Raw genomic sequence first — 20,539 nt, forward strand, 5'->3', positions numbered from 1 at the left:
GCAGCAGCGCGGGCCGTGGCGGGTGGGGGGAGCCTGGCTGCAGAGCCAGGGTGCAAAGGGGGGGGGTTTACTCACGAGCTGTGCATCCGAGTCCCCCGCAGCAGCGCAGCCCTCCTTCCCTTTGCTGAGGCACATCCGTCCCCGTCCCCCCTTTTTTTTTAGCTCCAGAATCGACACCCTTAGAGAGACGAGCTTGGAGAGGCTGGCAGGGGCTGCACTGCGCACGCGTCCCCCGGCCCCTGCGATTGACTTCCTAAAGCAACTGCATGCCGTTTTTGCACTTCCTCACGGCAAAAAGCAGCCGCCCGGGCACTGCCTGGGGCAGGGGCAAGCGCCGCTCCTGCGCCTTCTGCAACCGGCCCCTGAACCAGCCTCCACCACTGCCTTTTCCTCTGCAAAACCAAGCCACGGGCCGGGGCACCTTCTGCCCGAAGTTTGCGCCTCCCTCCCTCCCTCGCTGCTCCAGGGTTGCCTTGCAAGCCACTTTGGCAACTAACCTCCAGCTGGACCACGCTGCCTCTGTCCCTCGGCGAGAGATGCATTAATTTGATGTTTGCCTTGGCTGTCCGGGCGGGAGAGCGCATCCTTCCTTCCTTGCACGTTTTGCAAGTGCAAAGGTTGTGATCAGCGGGCATGTCTTTGGGGCAGCATTGGCTGGAAGTGGGGGGCGGGGGGCGGAAGGGGGCGGCGAGGAAGAGTGGTTTCTCCGTATCAGGAGGGTTGTTCGTTTAAGGGGGAGTATTTGTCACTAAAAACGAGACAATAAAACTCCTGGGGGAAAAAGCGTGCATCAAAACTGCATCCTCTCCAGCGGGAGAAATGGTCCCCTTTGGTTGCTTTAAACCCATTTCCCTGGGAGAAGCTACGTACACATTCCGCCTGTGCCAGGACACGTTCCGAATAGGCCGGGATGTGCCTGGTTCAGTGAAAACCCAACGCGACAGCCCCCCCCCCCCCGGTTGAGGAGCAGGACCCCCCGGTCAGACGCAGGCACCAGCCGCTCAGACCTTATGTACCAAACACAAGGCCTCTGGATATTCTCGACGGAGTGTTCCCAGCAGAATCGACACGGTCCCCCTTCCACCCATCCGCTCGCACCCCTCCTCATGGCACCGGGGGAATCTTTGCTTCCTTAGGGCCCGAGTCTGCAATCAGTCGCAAAGCCCCTCCCTCCCCCCCCCGACCTCAATTGGGGGCAGGATCGGGCCCTTCCAGCATAAACTTTCCCAAATCGACAAAGCACACCCCCCCCGCTTTCAATGATGCGGCTGTCAGCCTGCCCCCTGCCCCCTGCCCCCCGCCCCCCAGCCCTGCCATTCAATTCCCAGTCGCTGGATTTGCTTTAGGATTTAATTGGCAGCTCCTCCCTAGACGCCCCCCCCCTCCCCCACCTCAGTTGACCTATTGGTAAAAGGAACAATAACATTTGGCTTAAAAATCATATGTTTTTAAAGGCAAGCGCTCGCTCTAGACAGACGATCGGACGGGCTCCCAAATTCCGGACAATGGAGCCCTGTGTCTGAAGAGCTGAGGCGTTTCTGCTCCAGGCAGCGAGCCCCGCTTATCTCCCTCTCAGATAGACGCAGATAGAGTCTGGGGAAGGAAAGTGTCTTTGTTAAGTCACGAGCGCCACGTTGGATAACCAGGAGCCCGGAGCGGATTCGGTTTAGGTGTTTTGCCAACCCTTTCCCACTCCCCGCCCCGAGCTGTAACGGAGGAACGCGCATTTCCCTCCCCTTAGAAGGGCACCGCGCCAATTCCAGCATTTGGGAGCAAATTCGGGGGCGGCCAAACTTCACCTGGGCAGGGTTTTGAAAGGGAGTCAAGGAAGGAACGGGAAATCTCACCTGGGCAGGTTTGGCGACTGGTTATAATAGTTTACTGTAGTTTAGACGCATCTAAAGACTCCAAGTAGCGACCAACTCCATCTGCCCAGCTTTTGATGGGTCAACCAGCAAACCTTCTCAGGTGGCTAATTTTACACAGATCAAGTGTAAAGACCTAAAAACAAGCACCCCTTTTGTTACCTGCGCAGTATTTTTAGCCACGAGTCTGTCATCGTCCCGCCACAGAGTTTCTCAATGCATTTGGCTTACCTGGGGGCTCAGGTGAGGAACTGCACAGTCACGGAATTAAATACCCACCGCTGTCCACACCCCACACCATGTACGCCGCGGGACGCATTCATTCCAGGCTCGGTTGGCTGTGGGCGGTAATACTGAGTTCATCCAGTAGGTGTCGCCCAACTCCACCACGAGACGCGTCTTCCATTGTCTCAGCCAAGAGAGTGATCCCTGCGAGGGATTCCCCGATGGCACTGGAGATTACAGCTCTGCACTGCATCGCATCTCCAGGCCATGCTGGCTAGCTGGCCCTTTCGAATATATAACGATTGGTAAGACTTCAGTGTTCATTAAAACAACATAGCCTCAGCCTGGGTCGCAGGTGGCATTGTTTAGATTCTGCCCTCTTGCAGGCCCTTGTGCCAGGGCCATAGACCCCCATGACCTTGCCTAGGGAAAGGCAAATGGAAACAAAGGCTTTCACGGAATAGCTGGGGAAAGCGAACGTGATGAGCAGTGTTGCTGTTCCTGTTAATAGCTATAGATACCCGCCCCAGAGCCAGCTGCATTTCCATGGTGGGGGAAGGGAGCCTGTTATTATTTGTGTTGTAGCCACAATGTTCTAGGCACTCTGTAGACATTGAAGAAGGGACAGTCTGTGCCCCATGAGGGACTTGCCATTGAAAGAAATCTCTTATCTCCCCCACAGGAGTGTTGGAGGCCTCCAGCAGGGTCTAATTTTGGCCTCAGTCACTCTCATTTAGTGGAGTGTTCCTGGAGCTACTCCAGAATCCCACTGGGTCTTTTTAAACTGAGGGTGGAACCTGACCTTTGAGATGCTTTGAGATCCTGAGAGACAGGCGTGCTAGAGAAGCACACCATGTTATCATAACAATAACAACTCACAGAAAGAGCATCTGAACCTTTGACTTCTCCATATATAGAAAGAACTCCAGTAATTCCAGGCAGAATGTCTATGGGAAGGGAAGCCTCTTTCAATGAATACCTGAGAACAGACTCAGCCAGTCTCAAGGCTGAATTGCATGGCGCCATTCCCTATTGAATCCTTTCCCCCCGTCATCTGCAAACCGTGTGATGGAGAAAGAAGCCCTAGAATGGTTGCTCCAGATACAGCTCCAGGAGAAGCACTGCGATATCACCGTCACCAGAGATGCTAAAGGAACAAACATCTCCAAATTGCTATCCATTTGTTTCTAGGTAGTGCACCCACAAGGATTAAACAGTTAATTACATAGAGTGCTTTTGCTCTGCTCCGGAAGCTATTTATTGAAAAACCATCCCTCCACTTACATTTACACATCCTACCCGGATGATCCAGTAAGATTTTTCCTGCTGACTGCATGCCTGTGGGGGATGGATGCTCTTATCACCTTGAGAGGAAAGATCCCTCATTTAGACAAAGTCTGCATACTCCTTACTCAGACGGAAGCCAATGGAAGTTTGGCCTGAGATAAGACCTGAGAAAACAAATTGAATAAGGGCTTCAGGATTTGGCCCTTTGATGGTAGCACCTCATTTGAGTTAATGCAATTATAGTGGAAGTTATAGAAAGGCCTGGAGAAGTGTGCATAGGTTTTTCATAACATGTTAAAATAATTAAATGGTAGATTAGGTCTCAGGGACAGCCATTGAGGGTCAGATTCTCCCCTGTGTCTGAGATCCACTCGGTGCAGGGGGAGCATCTTTGCAGACTACCTGACTAGCCATTTCTTGGGAGGAGACTATCTGTACGTCTCCTTGTAACCCATTCCTTGTTTATGGCTCAAGTGTCCGCTAGGGAGTATCAGAAACCCACAGAAAGCTTCTGCGTGCTATGTTGGGCATTTGGGGTTCTGATTTAGCCGTCTGATGGATAAAAACGTATGTAGTCAGGCAACTCCCTGGCGACTACTCGTGTGGATGCTGAGGAGCAGAGTTATTCCAGCAAAGGTTGACACTTACACATACTCAGATGGATTCCTTCTGTCTGCCTTTTCCTGATGCTCTGATGTGACTCAGTGTTGGATGTTTGCACCCAGGTTTGGCCAGGCCTCATCCTCCCTTTTTGTCTCCTTTCAACACAGACACAGATAACATATGGCTCAGGACAATCCATCCTTTTCCCAGGATGCCATCTTAGGAGCAGAGCTAAAATATGGTGCAGAGATTGTCCTCAGGACCTCAAACACATAGATAATGCCACAGTTTGGAGCTCTGGAGTGCAGATCTCACATAGGCCATAGAAGAAAGAGGATTAAATGCGGGCCTTTGCGTAGCCAAAGGCTTTGTCTCTGGGGGCCTCTAATAAGTCCAGTGGAGACTTACAAACAGTGACAAGATTTTTTTTCTCCGATGTTTTCTGAGTCTTGCAAAAAATAAGTATAGCAAAAGTTGCAGAGAGAAGGAAGGGCTGGTCATTGTGTGCCAAGAATGGGGTTAAGAACAGACTGTAGGGCTGTGGCCCCAAAGTCCTGTGTTTGGCATGGCAGAAATAAGATTATCGGCTCTGCTGAGCAGTAGCACAATCAAGCCCATGCTATGTTCTCAAGAGAATTATTTATATATTGTGACTTGCCTAAGAATTGCTTTCTGTGTTGGGGAGCTTCCAAAATGTATTCTGTTTGCAAAACAAAATCAAACCGAAATAACACTGGTCAGTGCAAGTCAGAAAAAGAAGTAGGGCAAAAGCCTTCTTCCAGATCACAGTATTACTTTTCAGAATTTAATTGATTTTATTGCTAGCAATGGCAGTAGTGAATAATTGTCTGCACGTCCACAGTATCTTTCACCTGAGGATCTCAAAGGAATTTACAAAGGTAGGTGTTCTTAGCATGGTTTTACAGCTGGGGCGATCAAAGCACAGAGTTTAAGTGATTGAACCAAGATGACACAGGGAATGGGGAATAAATGAGGTTGGGAAACACAGAGATGGGGATAGAATGCAGGGGCCAGATCTTTGAGTGTGGCAAATCTGCTCTTTGAGCAGGACCCCAGCCAGGGGAGGTGGCTTAAAGACCACTTTTTGTGCTTCTCCAATCTTTGAAGCAGATAGGGACCAGTTCAACCCCTGGCAAAATATGGGGAGACTTCACAGCTGCTCTAACCTATGTCAGCTGTAACAGCTCCCTGCTGGCCCAGAATCACCTTGCTGACCCCCACAACTAGATGAAGAGAGGAAAGCTGCTCTGGGAGTTGTATCACTCATACAGATGAGGGGATTTTTGGTTTGGTTTCTGAAGTAAGGTATGGTATCTTCAGCTAGTGTCTCCCTGCAGATGAAATGGCCCCAGTGGGTATGTAGGAGGGAAAAGGAGAGTATCAAAGGTCTCAGTGGGAGGAAGCAATCACATGAAATATTGGTGTGGGGGGGATCTATCTTGGGTGAACGTCTTCTGAGGAATCAGAGAAAGGAGCCCATCAAAGATTTCAAGAGAAGGAATTCTCCGGCACAAGCAGGGAGGGAGCAGAAAGGCCTGGTTGTATAAATCAGCTAACACATAACTTATTGCAATATGCTTTGATTTTTATTCTACTTCAATGAAAAGAAAATCTCTGTCCATCACTTCCTCATCTTTAGTCACTTCGTTCAATCTGATGACTTTTATTTCTCTAAAAAAATCCATCCCTGTTTGATGGTGAATGTTACTAACTGCAGTCTTTTCATTCCTTCACTTGTATTGAAATGAGGATTTTTCTAAGCTAGCATTACTTTTCACACATGGATCTCAGTCTACAGCAGTAATTATGAAATCACGTCTCCTTTGTTGCATCCATTGTTACCTTTTTTGCAGGGTTTTTACAGGGTAATATTTGACACACCTCAAAACATGCAGGGGTGTCCTGCTGTCTATAAGTTGTGGAGGCATCAGACTAAAGGACATTACAGGCATAACTATGTAAGCAAGCAAGCATTTCAATACTTCACAGTTTTAATATTACAAGGCCAAGGACAGACCACAAGAAAACGTTGGTAATGGCACTGATGTTTCTCATCCATGTATAGTAAAGGCTGAAAGTCATTGTTATACATACAATTTGGCTTAACACTAAAGGGTCCCTATTTCCAACTAATCAAGTGAGTACCTTACTGAGGAAGGCTGCAGGGTCAAATTCTGACCTCAGAAATGCTGGGGTAAATCCAGAGTAAGCAGAATGAAGTCAATCAAGTAATTCTGGATTTATATCTGTGTAAGAGAAGTTAGAATCTGGCCCACCATGCTGAATCTTCCATTCCTTGGTAAGTTCTGTGGATCTGCCTGTCATAGGTTAAATTGTTGCACATCTTTGGATGCCCATGAGAAGAAACTGGAGTAGTTTATTTAACAGTAATTATCAGTAGCTGAGTCAAACTGTGGCTCTCCTAGGGGCTCACTCCCGGTTCAGTCACTATGGTACATTTTTCTAACTAGCTCCTCCAAGGTTTCAGGTTCTTCTAATGAATATTTCGCCATTTTCATCTTCTAGTATTGCTTCAACTCTACTCCTCTGTAAAACAAAGACAAAAAGAAGCTGAAAGACTGAACAATAGCATAAAGCTGTCCACTGCAGAAATGTGTGATCAAATGCTATTTCAAAAGTTACACCTGCAAGCGAGAGAAATGCCAGATTGGGGTGGCGAGGATAGAAGCTAATAGAAAAATACAGACACTTCATTTCTATCTATTTGTAATGGATGTAATGCTTAGAAGGGTTTATTCTGTCAGTAGACATCCTCTCTATATCCACAGAAAAAGTCAAATCGAGACAATAACAATGAATGCTCCCTTCACTATCCCACCAAAGTGCCTCAACCCTTTTCTGGAGGAACCATTTCTAGCCCAAAGTTGTTCAATCTCAACAGTTTTAATCCTAGGCTTCCCTGCTGACACTGCCAATGAAGGAGTGAAAGTGGAGGAGAGGTGTGTGGGAACTCATTTCCTGTCGATCACTAAATGGCTGTGAGATGGCAACTAGTGTCAGTTGCTACCAGCCTGAGCTGAATTCAGACCACTGACCTAGAGTGAAAGTGCCTGCATTCCATAGAATCATAGGGTGAAATCGTGGCCCCCTTTGAAGCCAATGGCAAAATTCCCATTGACTTCAATGGGGTCAGGACCTCACACTCAGAAATTAGAGATGGAAAAAATGTTTTAGGTGATGTGGTCCATCCCTCTGCCAGTGCAGGAATCTCTTAGCAATCTGTTTTTTGAGAGCTTTGTCCAGGCTAGTTTTAAATGTTCCTAGAGATGGTGCTCTTGTAAAAACTGTCAGAACCAGACTATCACTTCTTCAGCTGCATGTTTCAGGTGAAGGTGAAATGACTAATTTGCTCTTACCCAGCCCCTTTGCTTGGTGCTTGGAACCCAGTTTCAGACACAGTTCTGACACAGATGTGGGCATGCAGCCTCTTCCTCTATTCTGACGAAGGGAGGGGCAGTTTCCTGTTTTTGTGCAGCAGTTACATTGATCCAGAATGCTCTCAGACTGTGGTTCCCGGTACACATACAAATTCTAGCTCTGTACAGTACTTCATGCTTTTGTGTTTGTTACTCCAGGTTTCTCCTCCCAGCATTAATTCCCTTTTGTACTTGGCCCCAGTGCATCAATGCTACCAATCTCTCGTTCAGTTGTGTCTACTCCAGCCTGCAAGGGAGCCGGGGTTTTTCAAAAAAACTCAGTCTTATTACTGCAGGTTGCTGCTCCTAATTGAATGAGAGGTGGTAGGTACTATCCGGGATGGCTAAGGTCAGCCTAATGAATTGGTACAGTTGCCTGGAAAGGTTGGGGTGGGCTTTTCTAGCAGACTATTCCATTAGGTTCACATGCTCTCTGTGCTGTAATCCAGTTCCATCTTGCTACAGCTGTGGGACTATCTGCCCTTCTCAGCACTCCAAGGCCTCTGCTGTATCTGGCATTAACATCCCAGGAATCTGCTCAAGGCAGTCAGGAGTAAAGCAGAAAGACATGTTTACACATGCTGGCGGAGGGGGGAGGGGAGTGCAGGCAGGAAAGTCAGAGGCAAATCCAGTGTAAGAGCCTGTATTTTAGCTGTCACTCTAAAGGAAATGGTCTTTAATAAACAGCCACAGACAGCAAGCAGCAAATCCACTTGCTCGGTTTTCCAATGCTTTTGCCACAATTATTAGTCGGAAACTGGGCAAAGATAATTTATCATTAATGTGTCTGATAGCTAATTTTATGCAGAACTGTAATGTATTATATATATTGCCATGAGTAACATTAATATAGCACCTTGCCTCCCCAGGGATCCCAAAGTGTTTCATGACCTATATATACCCACCTAAGCTGCACCCATCCCTAGGGTGGAATGTGTAGTCAAGCAAACAAGTGGTGCTTAGTGCACTGAAAAACAGTTGTGTGGGAGATCAGAGAGAGCATTCTGGCCAAGGACAGCGAACCAAAGCCTACTGAGTTCTATGAAACGTGCACAGAGATCATTGGTGTTAAAGAGAGCAGACAGGACCTAAGTTTTAAATTTTCATCCAAGAGACTTTGAGATGGAGAGTTCCATGGAACTCAGTTCATTTGCCTGGGACAGCTGTGAAATAGGCATTTTGCATGTGGGGAAACTGAGACAAAGAGCGGTTAAGTGACTTACCCTGGGTCACATATTAAGACATTTCTAAAGCTAAGAACAGAACCCAGATATCCTGACTCCAGGTTCCCTGCTCTAACCAATATAATTTATTTGGTGCTAAATTTAGTTAAATAATATGTATATGCCTCTGGCTATTGCTATTTATGATCTACAGTTCAACTGGCCATGGGTTACTGAGCACATTCCAAGAGTAACTTGCCTGCTAAGCCCTCCTCTCCTTTAAAACTAGAAATGGGCAGATAAGATAGTGAAAGAAATCAGTTTAACTGCTGGTATGTGCTCAGACATACCTGAACTCTGTCCAAGTTATCTGCTAGTTTCTGAATGTTCTTTCGGGGTGGGAGAAAAACCTCCAGTCTCACAGCGCCTCTGGCAGTTTTCTGGCAGGATATCAGATGGTTTATTTCCTGAGCCTATGGTGAAAAACAAATAAACCCCAAAAGACCAAAGGATAAAGAAAGCAACCACGTTAGACCAAAATGGGCCAAATAAATCTGTAGGGTAATTGCTGTGAAGTCAACGGGATGAATCTGGCCCTGGGGGTTAAGAAAACTGATCTTCAGACTGTAAAACAAATCTAAATTAAACAAACAAACAAATAAACCTCACAATACCTGCCATATCCCCCCTCAAAAAATCTTTTTATGGTTCTGTTTTTTTAGAAAGCTTGATCTAACTCCCATTGAAGTCTCAGAGAGTCTTTCTATTGACTTCAAGTGGAAGTAGGTCTGGGCCCAAAACCAGCATGGTTGAAAAGCCCCAAAATATGGGAAGGGATTTACTTTGGCTAGCAGAATCCTACTGCTCTATAGACAGGCTTTTAGAAATTACAATGAAAGGCATTAAAAGGTTTATCGTGCTATGGAACTGCAATGAAATGAGAGTGCTACCCCAAATGAAAGTGTGTACATGGAGTGGGTATTGAAAAATGATCAGCTACGTCCAATCAGATCATGATCCAAAAACTGTCCTTGAGAACAGAGGGTGTCTTGCCCACTTTGTTACAGGTAACCCCTAAGACTGCTCAAACTGCCCCATAAGGAGAGGACAGAGGAACTGGGCAGCCCTTGTGCCCCACATAATGTACCCCAGCAAAGTGTTCCATCATGGCTCCTTTGTGCTGCCCAATTTCTCTGCCCTTTACTTTTCTCTCTCTCTCTCTTTTGTTTTTCCCTCTAATCTTGTTTTCCTTCTCTCTTTTTCCTTAACTTTCCCTTCTATTGTTGTTGCTGTTGCTCTTTCTCTTGTTTGATATTCCTCCTCATTTTGTGACCCCCCACTCCTCATTCTCTCCCCCAGGAGAAGGCTGCACACCCTATGAGCTACTCCTGCTGAGCTGAGAGCCATAGGAGCAGAGTGAAGTGGCTTGGGCCAATGGGCTGTGCCTGAATATTGCAGATCTGAACATGAGCTGTTCTCCTGGCTGTCTGCTGTAGGGGTCACAGTGGAAGCAGGGAGCTACCTGACCTCCATCAGTAGCATAAGTCCAGAGGGGGATTTAGGATCGTGCAGCTTTCTCTGCTCCTCTCCACTTTGCTGTGTTCTATTTGGACTTGTCTGGTGCCTCTGCAGAGGAATCAATTTGGGAGATATTGGTCCAGTTCTCAGATGACCTCACTCCCAATGGATCCCTTGTAGGCAGCTTTAGCAGAGTGTCCCAGACACAAAGATTGAACTCCATTTTCCACCCTGCAGGAGGTCCCTCCAGGTCAGGGTAGAAGAGCAGTGTGTAGGAAAGCATGCCCAGCTGCTGCCAGTCCTTGTTGTGTCCCATCATTCCAGGGTCATTCATGGACACTAAAATTCACTTTAAAAAAAAATCTAAACTAAAGCAAACAAATCTCCCAGCAGAATGAAGATCAATAAAAAGACGGCCAGGCACTGTCTTATGTTTAGAAGATTCATCTTTGCACATATTCAGTTGTGTGTTGCCAAGTTTTGGAAATCAGCAAAAACTTACATCGGTTACTGCAAACTAAAGAGCCTCTGGAGACAGTCTGTCTTGCTTTCCAGAGTAGCCTGGGGTTGGGGGAGAGAGGCAGTTGGACAGTAGTATAGAAGAAACCCTGTTCCACTGTTGCTAACTATAGCATATATTAATTTCAGAGTCATAAATAACTTTAATACCATGGTTACAGTGCTAGCCAAGTATGATATCATTTAGTTTGGGATTAGGGGAAAATATCTTCCTTGAGGCTGTAGGGTCTAAAATAAGCAACTTTTCCAGAATTGGTTTTCTCATAGGGAATAAACAGAGAAACTCCAGTCTGCAGTTGTAAACTGGAAGGGTTACTTTAGTGCACTTGATAAGATGAGATGTGTTGGCCGGTATGCTGAGCTTTTAGGACAGGATTTTCAAAAGCACCCAAGTGAGTTAGGCGCACAAAGCCTTATAGACCTTCAATGGTGTGCGTGCTCCTAAATCACTTGGGCACTTCGCAAATGCCATCCTTAATGAATGACAGTGTGCTGACATGATCTTTTCCAACACCAGTTTGCTATATGGAGCAACACATAACACCTCCTCCTTCTAAGAGTTAGAATCTTCTAATGACAATTAGAAAGACAATTGTGCAGACAAATTTCATGGTTGCATGCACAAGTGGAAACTACACAAGCAAATAATCAGCTAGAAGAACAGCTGGTTATTTGCATTCACAGTTGTCATGGCTTCACACACAACTGTGGTAGGTTTATTTTAAAACTCGGCACGCAAACACATGCACGCACAATTCTAGAGGTCCTGGCCAAAAATTCAGCAAAAGGATTGTTTTCATTTTGCAAATGGATCCTAAATATATGTTCTCCTGCACTTGAATGTAATGGAGCATCACAGGGACCACAGAAGAGAAAACAGGCTCATTTTAGTGGTTAAAGCTGTATATGGGTTATGTCTACACTGGAGCTGGAGGTGTAATTTCTAATTGAGCTAGCACGATAAAATCAGCAGTGCAGCCACAATGGCACAAGCAGTGGGATAGGCCAGCTGTCTGACTGTGTATTTAGCATCTCAGGTGGCACTGTACTCAGCATGGCTAGCCCATGCCACTGCTTCTGCTGATCAATCTAGCAGGAGTATGTCTACCTGAGCTGGAAGTTAAATCTCCAGCCCCAGTGTAGACAAACCCTCTTAGAGAAGGCACTATGGAGAAATAGCCATATTTCCATTGTTAAGATTGCAACTGAGGTTCCATTATAATCTTCATTTTCACCCCTTCTCTATATTAGGATGAGGAAAAGTTTGTCAGCTGAAAAAACGGATGATGACTGTTAGAATTTTCCCCACACATTTCAGGATGTTTCATGGAACAGGTTTGAAGGTGCAACTGCATAAAAATTTCCTCTCTTTTGAGCATGAAGGAGAAAAACTAATATTTTGTTTTTTCCCTTGCTCACTTCAAAATATAATAATTTGTATGCATTAGAAAAGTGACATTTCAGTGTATGATAAAGAAATGATCTTTGCTACATACAATTCCTCAGTCCCATCTCGTACAACACTATCAGCCTGGCCTGTTGATGAAAGGTCTCTGAGGTTAACTTACTCTCAAGTTCTGAAATCGGAGTCTCACGTTTCGAAGGCGGTTCCGGGCTTCTGCAGCCTTGAGAAGCCCAATGATCCTTGCCTGCTTCTTTTGCTCTGCGTCTCTTTCACACATGGAGTGCTCATGTGACATTTTATCCATCATATGAATGTCTGAAGCCAGCATGGATTTCACTGGTTCCTCAGTGGGCTCAGCAAATGCCAGATACCTCTCTCTTTGCTGTGGAGACACTGCATTTACATCAAGTGAAAGTAAACTCTTCCGGGATTTAGGAATAATTGTCCCTTTGCGCGTAGCTGTTTCTCTTGCAGTCATCTTTATTCTAGGTTAAGACTGAAAAAGAAGAAAAAATCCAGAGTTGTAACAATGTGAGGTCAGGAGTACTTGGTGCTTTGGGAAATCCTACACTCTCCAAGTGGGGAAGCTGCTGAATGCCCCATCTGGCTTAAGAAGTGTCAGGCTGAGGACAGGATTCACACTCAGGTTTCTTAGTTGGTGCTGTATAATGGTACCAGTAGGTTATGTAGTGTGGTCCAGTAAATAGTGCACTGGATTATGACCCAGGAGATCTAGGTACTATTCCTGGTTCTGTGGCTAACCTGCTCTTTGACCCTGGGTAAGTTAACTTTGCTTCTCTTTCACCTTATGTCCGTCTTCTTTACTAGGATTGCAAGGTCCTTGGGGGCAAGGACTGTCTCTTATTCTGTGTCTGTATAGTACCTAGCACCATGGGGTGCTGATCTCAATTGGGGCCTCTAGGCACTATTACAAAATACATCTTCATCATAATGGACTAGCCCTACTTTTTGCACATTTTTCTTTCATCAGTATTATTTCAATTCTTCAAACCCTTTGCTACTCAATGAGAAGATTCAGACACGGTGTTGGCCACTACAAGATATTTATGGCTACTCATGCATTAAATGTCCAACTGCCTGATCTGTCTTTTTGGTGGGTACTTTTCTCTCTCCTATAAAAAAACATCTGTCTAAGCTATACGTGCATCTCCAATTTCCTTGGCAGCTCTTAAAAACTGTACTTGAGTGTTGTTTAGAAATGCTCAGACAGTTGCACATCATTGCTGTTGTACTAAGACAGCCAATTGTGGGGCCAGGTCAGTCCCTTTTATTTTCCAGTATTTACTATTCTTAGTTCAGTTTTTAATGCAATCTTAGAAACATTTTAGACCAGCCCAAAGGCCCGATGGCTGTGCTCTTCTGCACTGCTATGTAGGAGACACATTGAGCTTCGCAGCACTAGAGAGACATGTACTGAACCTCTGCAACTCATGTCACTCAGTGATCCCCTTGGTTGACTAAGGACTGAAGTTTTCAAGCTATGAAGTGAGTCCTTCTTAGGCTGGAAGAATGGGGTCATATCTGAACTTGGGTGAGTAAACTGGGCAGTAAAATGGGATGCTGGTCGAGGATCTAAGGATCCCTAGGAGAAAATGTTTTAAATTCTTATTTTAATAGTTCATGTCATAGCTTGCATCAGCTTATCAGGTACATCCTGATGGATTTCCCCCCTGCTTCATCAGCACTCTGCAATCTGTACAAGTTTGTATTTATGGATGGATACATGGTGTCAGATCCTCAGCTGATGTGAATCATTGTAGCTTCACTGAAGTAATGGAGCTACCCCAATTTACATCAGCAGAGGATTTGGCCCAAGAAGGATTTCTGGAACTTCAGTTTCAGTCCAAGCACTGAGGTAAACAACAGCCATCTAGATTGCAGTGTGAACCAAACACATGAGTCAAAGCCTCAAAAGGCTGTAATTACATGTAAACCATACAAATCAGGATTTAGATAATCCTGTAGATTAAAATCAGTGAATAAAGTACAAGACATTAGACATCAAATACAGTTGTGAAAAGAAATTTACAATATATCTACCTGTGATGATGATAATAATAATAATTAATAATAATATCATGCATCGAACACCATACATATTCAAACCATTCCACAAACATTAACTGATTGATCCTTCAAACAACCCTGTGAGGTAGGCAAGCATCATTATCCCTATTTTACAAAGGGCTCAGAGGTTAATTGACTTGCTCACGATTATACAAATCAAAAGTGGAGTTGGGATTACAACTCAGAAGTCTTTACTCTAATTACTAGCTACCACTGATATGTATCTATGGTATTAATAGGAGCAGGTAGAGGTGCTCTGCTAGAATACTTGATTTAGAGACCCTTCACTTCTCAAAGAACCTACCATGAATGAGAAGCTCTCGTGTTTAATGCATTGAAAAAGAAGTTCAAGAAACTGGGATATTTCAACAATTTCTGAATACAATTTGAATCAAACAGAAGCTCTGATATGTGCAAGTTAATCCATAACCACCAAACCCAATTCACTAGATTTATGCAAATGTTTTATAATGAAACTCTTCCAATTTCAATTTTTATATAAAACCTAGTTGAATTTGGAGCTAATCTGGGCCAGTTTATGATTCCAGGTGAGAATCATACCAAATGCAGTGATTTTCTATGGTTTTTTTTGTAGTATTTGAATTTTTTTGTAGTTTGAATTTTTTAGTAGCAAAAGGTGAAAGAGAATTCCTTGGTGCGATAAAGGCCAATACTTTTGCAGTCAGTAAAACCATTGAACTATTTAACTCTGAAAATTAGTTCCTATTCATGTAGTAACAACATAGCTATGCTGTATCGTATATATACACATACATATGTATATATATGCTATATATTCTGTAACAGGAACAATGTATTTTTGCTATACCTTTTGTATCCTGTTTATGCTGAACCTAGTTATAGAATAGAAAGTTAGTGGGAAATATTTAGACTGTAGAAAGAAACCAGTCTGACTCCATGGGAGACTGCTCAGAAAGTCTTTTTTAAAAAAAAGATTAGAAAATAAGAAGTCAGAGAAAAGAAAAGAAAAGAAAAGAAAATTGACTTCTCAAAAGGAAGATTCCTTTCATTTGTATTACTCTTACAAAACCATGGCAGGAAATCACACAGGATGTTACTGACAAGAAAGAGGAACTGGTTTTAAGGATGGTTCTGCAAATGGGATTTTAAACACATACAAGTCTTTTTCTTTGTTAATATATCATTACTTCCAATGCTTTCTTGATCTTCTGATGCCAGAAGAGCTATACATATTATGATGAACTGTTTGTTGTTTGAAGACTTTATGGCTTATGACCAAAACCAGACAAGCTGTCTTGTAATATATTACTTCAGAGTTTTGCTCTTACAAAACCGTGTTCAGGAACTGAAACTTTTGAAGTCTAGCTGAGAAATCTGGTGAAGAACCTACCCACTTTGAATTCTCTTTGGCTCACTATACTCCATGTGTGAAACACAGAAAATAAAGAGAAGGCAGGAACTCTTGTGAAAAAAGGGCAAAGTTCACAAGTTCTTCAGAATCCAAACATCTCCCTGGCCATTATTAAGCAATAACATGTAACAAGATTATCTATTTTTACAGAGATAGTTGGCTCATTTCTTTCCCATGCATTATCAGTACGATGGGTAGGTTCAATGGTTGCTGTATGTCATGTATTTACCTTAGTGGAAGTAGCATGGCTAAACCTCTGTTTTGAAAGCACTGAATTTTTAGAATATTTTGAGATAGATTATAAGAAGACAATGCACATAAGTGCATGCACAATTACCATGGTTGTGTGTGTAACTGCAGTAACTGCACATGCAGATATAAATGGTTGTTTGTGTGGTCAGTGACTATAGTTGTATGTAAGCTCACAGTAACTGGGCACACAACTGATAAATTCAAATACAGACACATATTTTGCATATGCATTTACATATGCATATTTACATATATACCTGTGCAAGGACTTCAGAAAACATACTTATGTATTTTTTAATTAAAAAATGTAGGTCTCAATATAGATTTTATTGTCCAAGTTGTTCTACTATCTAGCTAATTTCTCTCTAATTATATTTAGTTAATGTATATGGTTATTTAACTTAAGCAGTTTTAGTTTACAATATGAATGTTCTTGACTATAATTATTCAAATGTATAAAAACTTAATTTCTGTCAATTCCTTTAAATAAAGTCACACTCATTTTGATCACAGAAATACCCTGAAAATCCAACCACCAAGCATAAACTGTTGATTAAAATGTTACGGTGGTGGGCCTGGATGGTTTATATGGCCGCTGACAGAGACTTTCACCTCCATGTCACTGGCACCCACCAAACAGAAATTCAGGAAACTGAATCCACAAGACATAATATAGCTAGAGGTGGTGCAGATCTATAGGTTTATGTATTTTAATGTTCCAGTGACAATAATACATATGTGACAAATCTCAAACTCTGCTACAAGACTGAACTATATCTGTCCTCTAAGAATGCCTGCATGTTGGAGGGATGTTTCCAGGGTCCTATAGAATAAACTATGACTGTGCTCAGTGCTGTAGCCCCAAAGACTCCATGAGCCTTTTAAAAAAAATAACATTTGGCCCAATGTCACTGGCCCAAAATGTCCCTTCCCATCTTTGTTGTGGAGCGTGCTGCATGCCAGCTGTCTGCCAAGTTTCTGCGCTCCATCCCAAAGAGTCTGCATTTCACTGAAGTGACCTGTATGTAGCACAGCAAGAATGTGCTTTTGAGATCTTAGATGGTGAAAAACATTGTATTGATAAAATAATATTAACAATAATAAAAATAATAATTAATACATTTTACTTTCTAAGGCTTCTAGGCACCTAATAAAATATAACTACATGCAACATCTGCTAAAGAAAGATAACATAGCCTAACAAGCATCAATTGCAATTCTTCATTTTGGGTTCAAGGTTTCTACTTTTTTGACATAGGCTTAGTGAGGGTTAAAACACGTATTTCTCGACCTATATAATGGCTGCACTGTGTGGTTTAATGCTTAGGCACTTTCTTAAGAGGAGGTCAGGCTTGGTCACTGGTGTGTATTTCTGTGGTCCTAGATAAGACAACGCTGGTTTTCCTGTTCATAAAAATTAGACAGCAAGTCAAGTCCCTCTTTCTGGACGTATAAAAGCATCACTCACAGTCACCAGATTAAATTGCAACAGAAAGATCTTCTGTTGGGGTTATTTTTGTAAACTCTTTTATAATGTGAGTCAGATGGGTTGGGCAGTGTGGTTCAGTGGGAGGTGTGTGTCCTCAGCAAGTCTCACATTCTAGCCCTAACACATAGGGCCAGATTTTCAAAACAACTCAGCTCCCATTTAGGCACCAAAATAAGTGTCCAGATTTTGAAAAGAACTCAGCACTTTGGGTGTGAAAATATGGACATAAATGTCACAATGCGAGCTGCTGGATACCGAACCCTGGTATCTTCTCTGGAAACTTTTCAACAACAGATCTGGGCAAAACTTGAAGCTGGCTAGCAGGTATTCATTAAAGTGTCTGACTCATAAATCCTTTTTATCTCCACCTCCTCTCTAAAGTTTGTGTCCCTCACTCATTCTGTCATTTCCACAAGTTAGAATATAAATTCTTTAGGGCAGAGATCACATCTTAGTCGTCTGTGAAGTGCTTAGCACACTTGTTTGCAATACAGAATGAATTATTATTAATAAAATGGTAACACAAATTAGAAGATGTAAAAGTTCTATTTTTGTGAAACAACCCCCCTGACTCATATAGCAAAAGGACCCTCTTTAGTACAGGGAACCTGTTGGACGAGCACAACTGTTAAATGAAACGTGGCAAACTTCGTGCAAAAGTTCTGTGCAATTCTATAGTTGTCCACAAAATCCTGCAAAGCTCTGTTTAGTTGTCTGTATTGGATGCAGTCTGAGGTTTAGGAGAGTTCACCTGTTGTTGCCTTTAAGAGTGCTTGCTTTGCCTCAATATGAAATTGCCAAATCTAAGCATTCAAAAATCATAAGTCAGGCCCCCGAAAAAAACATAAGATTAACTTAAACATAATTAAAAATCCTGCCTCCGTGAAGGGGGATGGACTACATTACCTAAGGAGGTCCCTTCCAGCCATAAATGTTTATGATTTCTATTAGATTTTTAAAAAATAACATTTGAATTATTTTTATTTGCCTTTGGGGTTTAAAATATTTAGAGATTACATCTTCAAGCTTTTCTCTACAACTGTGAGTTATAAACTTACTCTTTTAAAAAAATCAAAGCTGATATTCTCAGGCAATCATATAAGTCCAGGAGCTGGGGCTTTAAGAAAAACACCAAATACCACAGAGTTGGCCAAACCATCAATATTCAGTTGTGCCGTCTTAGTTTTGGTAGCTAGGATGCTGCAAATAATGTCACCATCTCACCACGATAACTACAAAACTGTGATTCTGTTGTGACTTGCATTACAAAGTGCAGACCCAGCGGATACAATGACATATGTGGATACAATAGGATATGTGGACACAGTAGGAATCAGCCTCATAAACAACTTGAACTGCATCTGAATCAAACCATATCTGAGATTCAAAGAAGTCTGGAATTTTTTTCTTTTTAAATTTTACACATTGCTCCCACATCAATAGAATCAGCAGGCTGCCAAGGTATCTGCATGACATCGGACCCAACTGGGCCCAGGCAGTTCTCTTGTGTGATTTGTAGCCTGATCTCCAGACTGCAACAGTTTGGAATTGGGATATGTTGTGACAAGCTTCAGAGACGCATCAGAATTTTTGGCAGGTGGCAACCCGTAGCCTGTTGGCTGAAACAGCAGAGTGGGATCTGCAGTCTCTATGCAAAATATAGCAGCTGGAATTAAGGCCCATGCAATACCCTGCCTGTCTAGCTACCTAGTTGTATCACACCCATCGCCATGGCATCTGGGCACCTGGGACCAGGGCTGCACAGCAGCAGCGAGAGGGGAGAGCCACAGGCAGCTCTGGAAGGGTGCAGGGCGAGTTCAACTGGGGCCATGTGGGGGACTGCATTAGATCCTGGGATTGGGGTGGGGCCTGTGCTGGGAGAGCAGCTTGGGGTTCTTGCTATGCCCAGTGGGGAGGAGGCAGGGGTGCCCTGAGGGGGAGCTGGGAGAGTAAGGTGCAGCTCTGAGAACACGGTGCCCTGGGGTTGCGCTGGGGGCAGGGATTGGGGAGGGGCTGGAGCTGCGCTGGAGGCAGGGATGGGGGGGCTGGGGCTGTGCTGGGGGCAGGGATCGGTGGGCAGGGATCAGGGGGGCTGGGGGGCAGGGTCCTGGGGGGCAGGCTGGGGGCAGGGATGGGGGGGCTGGGGCGGCGAGTTGGGGTTGGTGGTGGGGGCAGGGATCGGGGGGGGCCTGTGGGGCGGGCTGGGCTTGTGGGGGGTCTTGTGGGGCGGGCTGGGGCAGCACTGGGGGCAGGGATCGGGGGGGTCTGGGGCTGTGCTGGGCAGCAGGGTCCTGGGGGGCAGGCTGGGGCGGTGCTGGGGGCAGGGGCGGCGGGGCGGTGCTGGGGGCAGGGTCCTGTGGGGGGGCAGTGCTGGGGGCAGGGATCGGGGGCAGGGATGGGGGGGTGGCGCTGGGGGCAGGGATGGGGGGCACTGTGGGGGGGTTGGGGCTGGTGGCAGGGATCGGGGCAGGGGGAAGGGATGGGGGGGTGGCACGGTGGGCAGGAATGGGCGGGATGGAGCGGTGCTGGGGGCAGGGATCGGGGGGCAGGGATCAGGGGGGCTGGGGGGCAGGGTCCTGGGGGGCAGGCTGGGGGCAGGGATGGGGGGGCCTGGGCGGTGCTGGGGGCAGGGATCGGGGCGGGATGGGGCGGCGCGGTGGGCAGTGATGGGGGGCGGGCTGGGCTGGTGCCGGGGGCAGGGATCGAGGGCAGGGATGGGGCTGGGGCTGGGGGCAGGGTCCTGTGGGGGGGTGGGGGGTGGAGATGCTCTAGGAATGGGAGGGGGCGGGGAGCCCTGGGGACCCGCGGGGGGGGAGGCGGATCCAATCCCCCCCCCGGCCCCCGCGGAGCCCGCTCTTACCCCTCCCCCGCCTCCTCCCGTCGCGTCTCCTCTTCCCCTTCAGGTCCGGCCCCGCTTCCCCCCTCGCGGGCTCTACAAGCGTTGCCATGGACACGGCGCTACCGGGCAACCCGGCCAAGCGGCTCCGCCCCTCCGCCCCGCTCGCGCCCGGCGCGGGGACCACGTGACAGGCAGACGGCCTCCGCGCGCCGCAGGGGCCGGGGGCTGGGCGCGTGGTGGGGGCGGGGCAGCTCGCCTCCCCGGGGCACGCGCTCGGAGGGGCCGGAGGAGACCGAGGGCTGCAACAGCAAGGGGCAGAGCCGCGCAATGCATTGTGGGCTTGCCATGCCCGGGTGGCAGCAAACGAAGAAAGGGGGGGGGTAGAGCGGAGCAATCTGGGGCCCTGGAGTGCAATAGGCCAGGGTCTGCAGGGCG

At 45.6% G+C, this 20,539-nt stretch overlaps 2 protein-coding genes across 5 annotated transcripts in view; both read right to left on the reverse strand.

Moving 5' to 3' along the window:
- Window positions 1–623, reverse strand: part of RGS19 (regulator of G protein signaling 19) — a 53,440-nt gene extending 52,817 nt beyond the window's left edge. Inside the window, exon 1 of one of the 2 annotated variants that reach the window (XM_073308994.1) lies at window positions 498–623. In XM_073308994.1, the coding sequence (XP_073165095.1) occupies window positions 498–584 (87 nt within the window). In that variant the 5' untranslated portion in view covers window positions 585–623. Of the gene's footprint in view, window positions 1–75; window positions 477–497 lie in introns of those variants that run through there. The other variant, XM_073308996.1, reaches the window with a different exon arrangement.
- A 4,942-nt stretch (window positions 624–5,565) lies between these two features.
- On the reverse strand, window positions 5,566–20,315 carry LKAAEAR1 (LKAAEAR motif containing 1). Of its 3 annotated transcripts, none has more exons than XM_073309193.1 (4): window positions 20,126–20,315; window positions 12,207–12,539; window positions 8,952–9,074; window positions 5,566–6,548 (listed from the first exon to the last, which is right to left on the reverse strand). In XM_073309193.1, the coding sequence occupies exons 2-4, from the start codon at window positions 12,519–12,521 to the stop codon at window positions 6,486–6,488; spliced, it is 501 nt and encodes a 166-aa protein (XP_073165294.1). In that variant the 5' UTR covers window positions 12,522–12,539; window positions 20,126–20,315; the 3' UTR covers window positions 5,566–6,485. The 3 variants fall into 3 exon arrangements, with proteins under 3 accessions (XP_073165294.1, XP_073165295.1, XP_073165297.1); XM_073309194.1 differs by lacking the exon at window positions 20,126–20,315 and adding an exon at window positions 18,973–18,990; XM_073309196.1 differs by lacking the exon at window positions 20,126–20,315 and adding an exon at window positions 18,324–18,341.
- Between the last annotated feature and the right edge of the window lie 224 nt (window positions 20,316–20,539).

This window comes from Lepidochelys kempii, chromosome 13 (assembly GCF_965140265.1).
Source record: "Lepidochelys kempii isolate rLepKem1 chromosome 13, rLepKem1.hap2, whole genome shotgun sequence".
NCBI lineage: Eukaryota > Metazoa > Chordata > Testudines > Cheloniidae > Lepidochelys > Lepidochelys kempii.

Bases quoted from the DNA above. Each gene is read 5' to 3' on its own strand.
- LKAAEAR1 (XM_073309193.1), bottom strand. From the start codon at position 12,521: ATGACTGCAAGAGAAACAGCTACGCGCAAAGGGACAATTATTCCTAAA. The intron at 9,075-12,206 runs GTAAGTTAACCT...TTTTCACCATAG, and splicing joins TCCGATTTCAGAACTTGAGA to GCTCAGGAAATAAACCATCT. The intron at 6,549-8,951 runs GTATGTCTGAGC...TTTGTTTTACAG, and splicing joins ATAACTTGGACAGAGTTCAG to AGGAGTAGAGTTGAAGCAAT.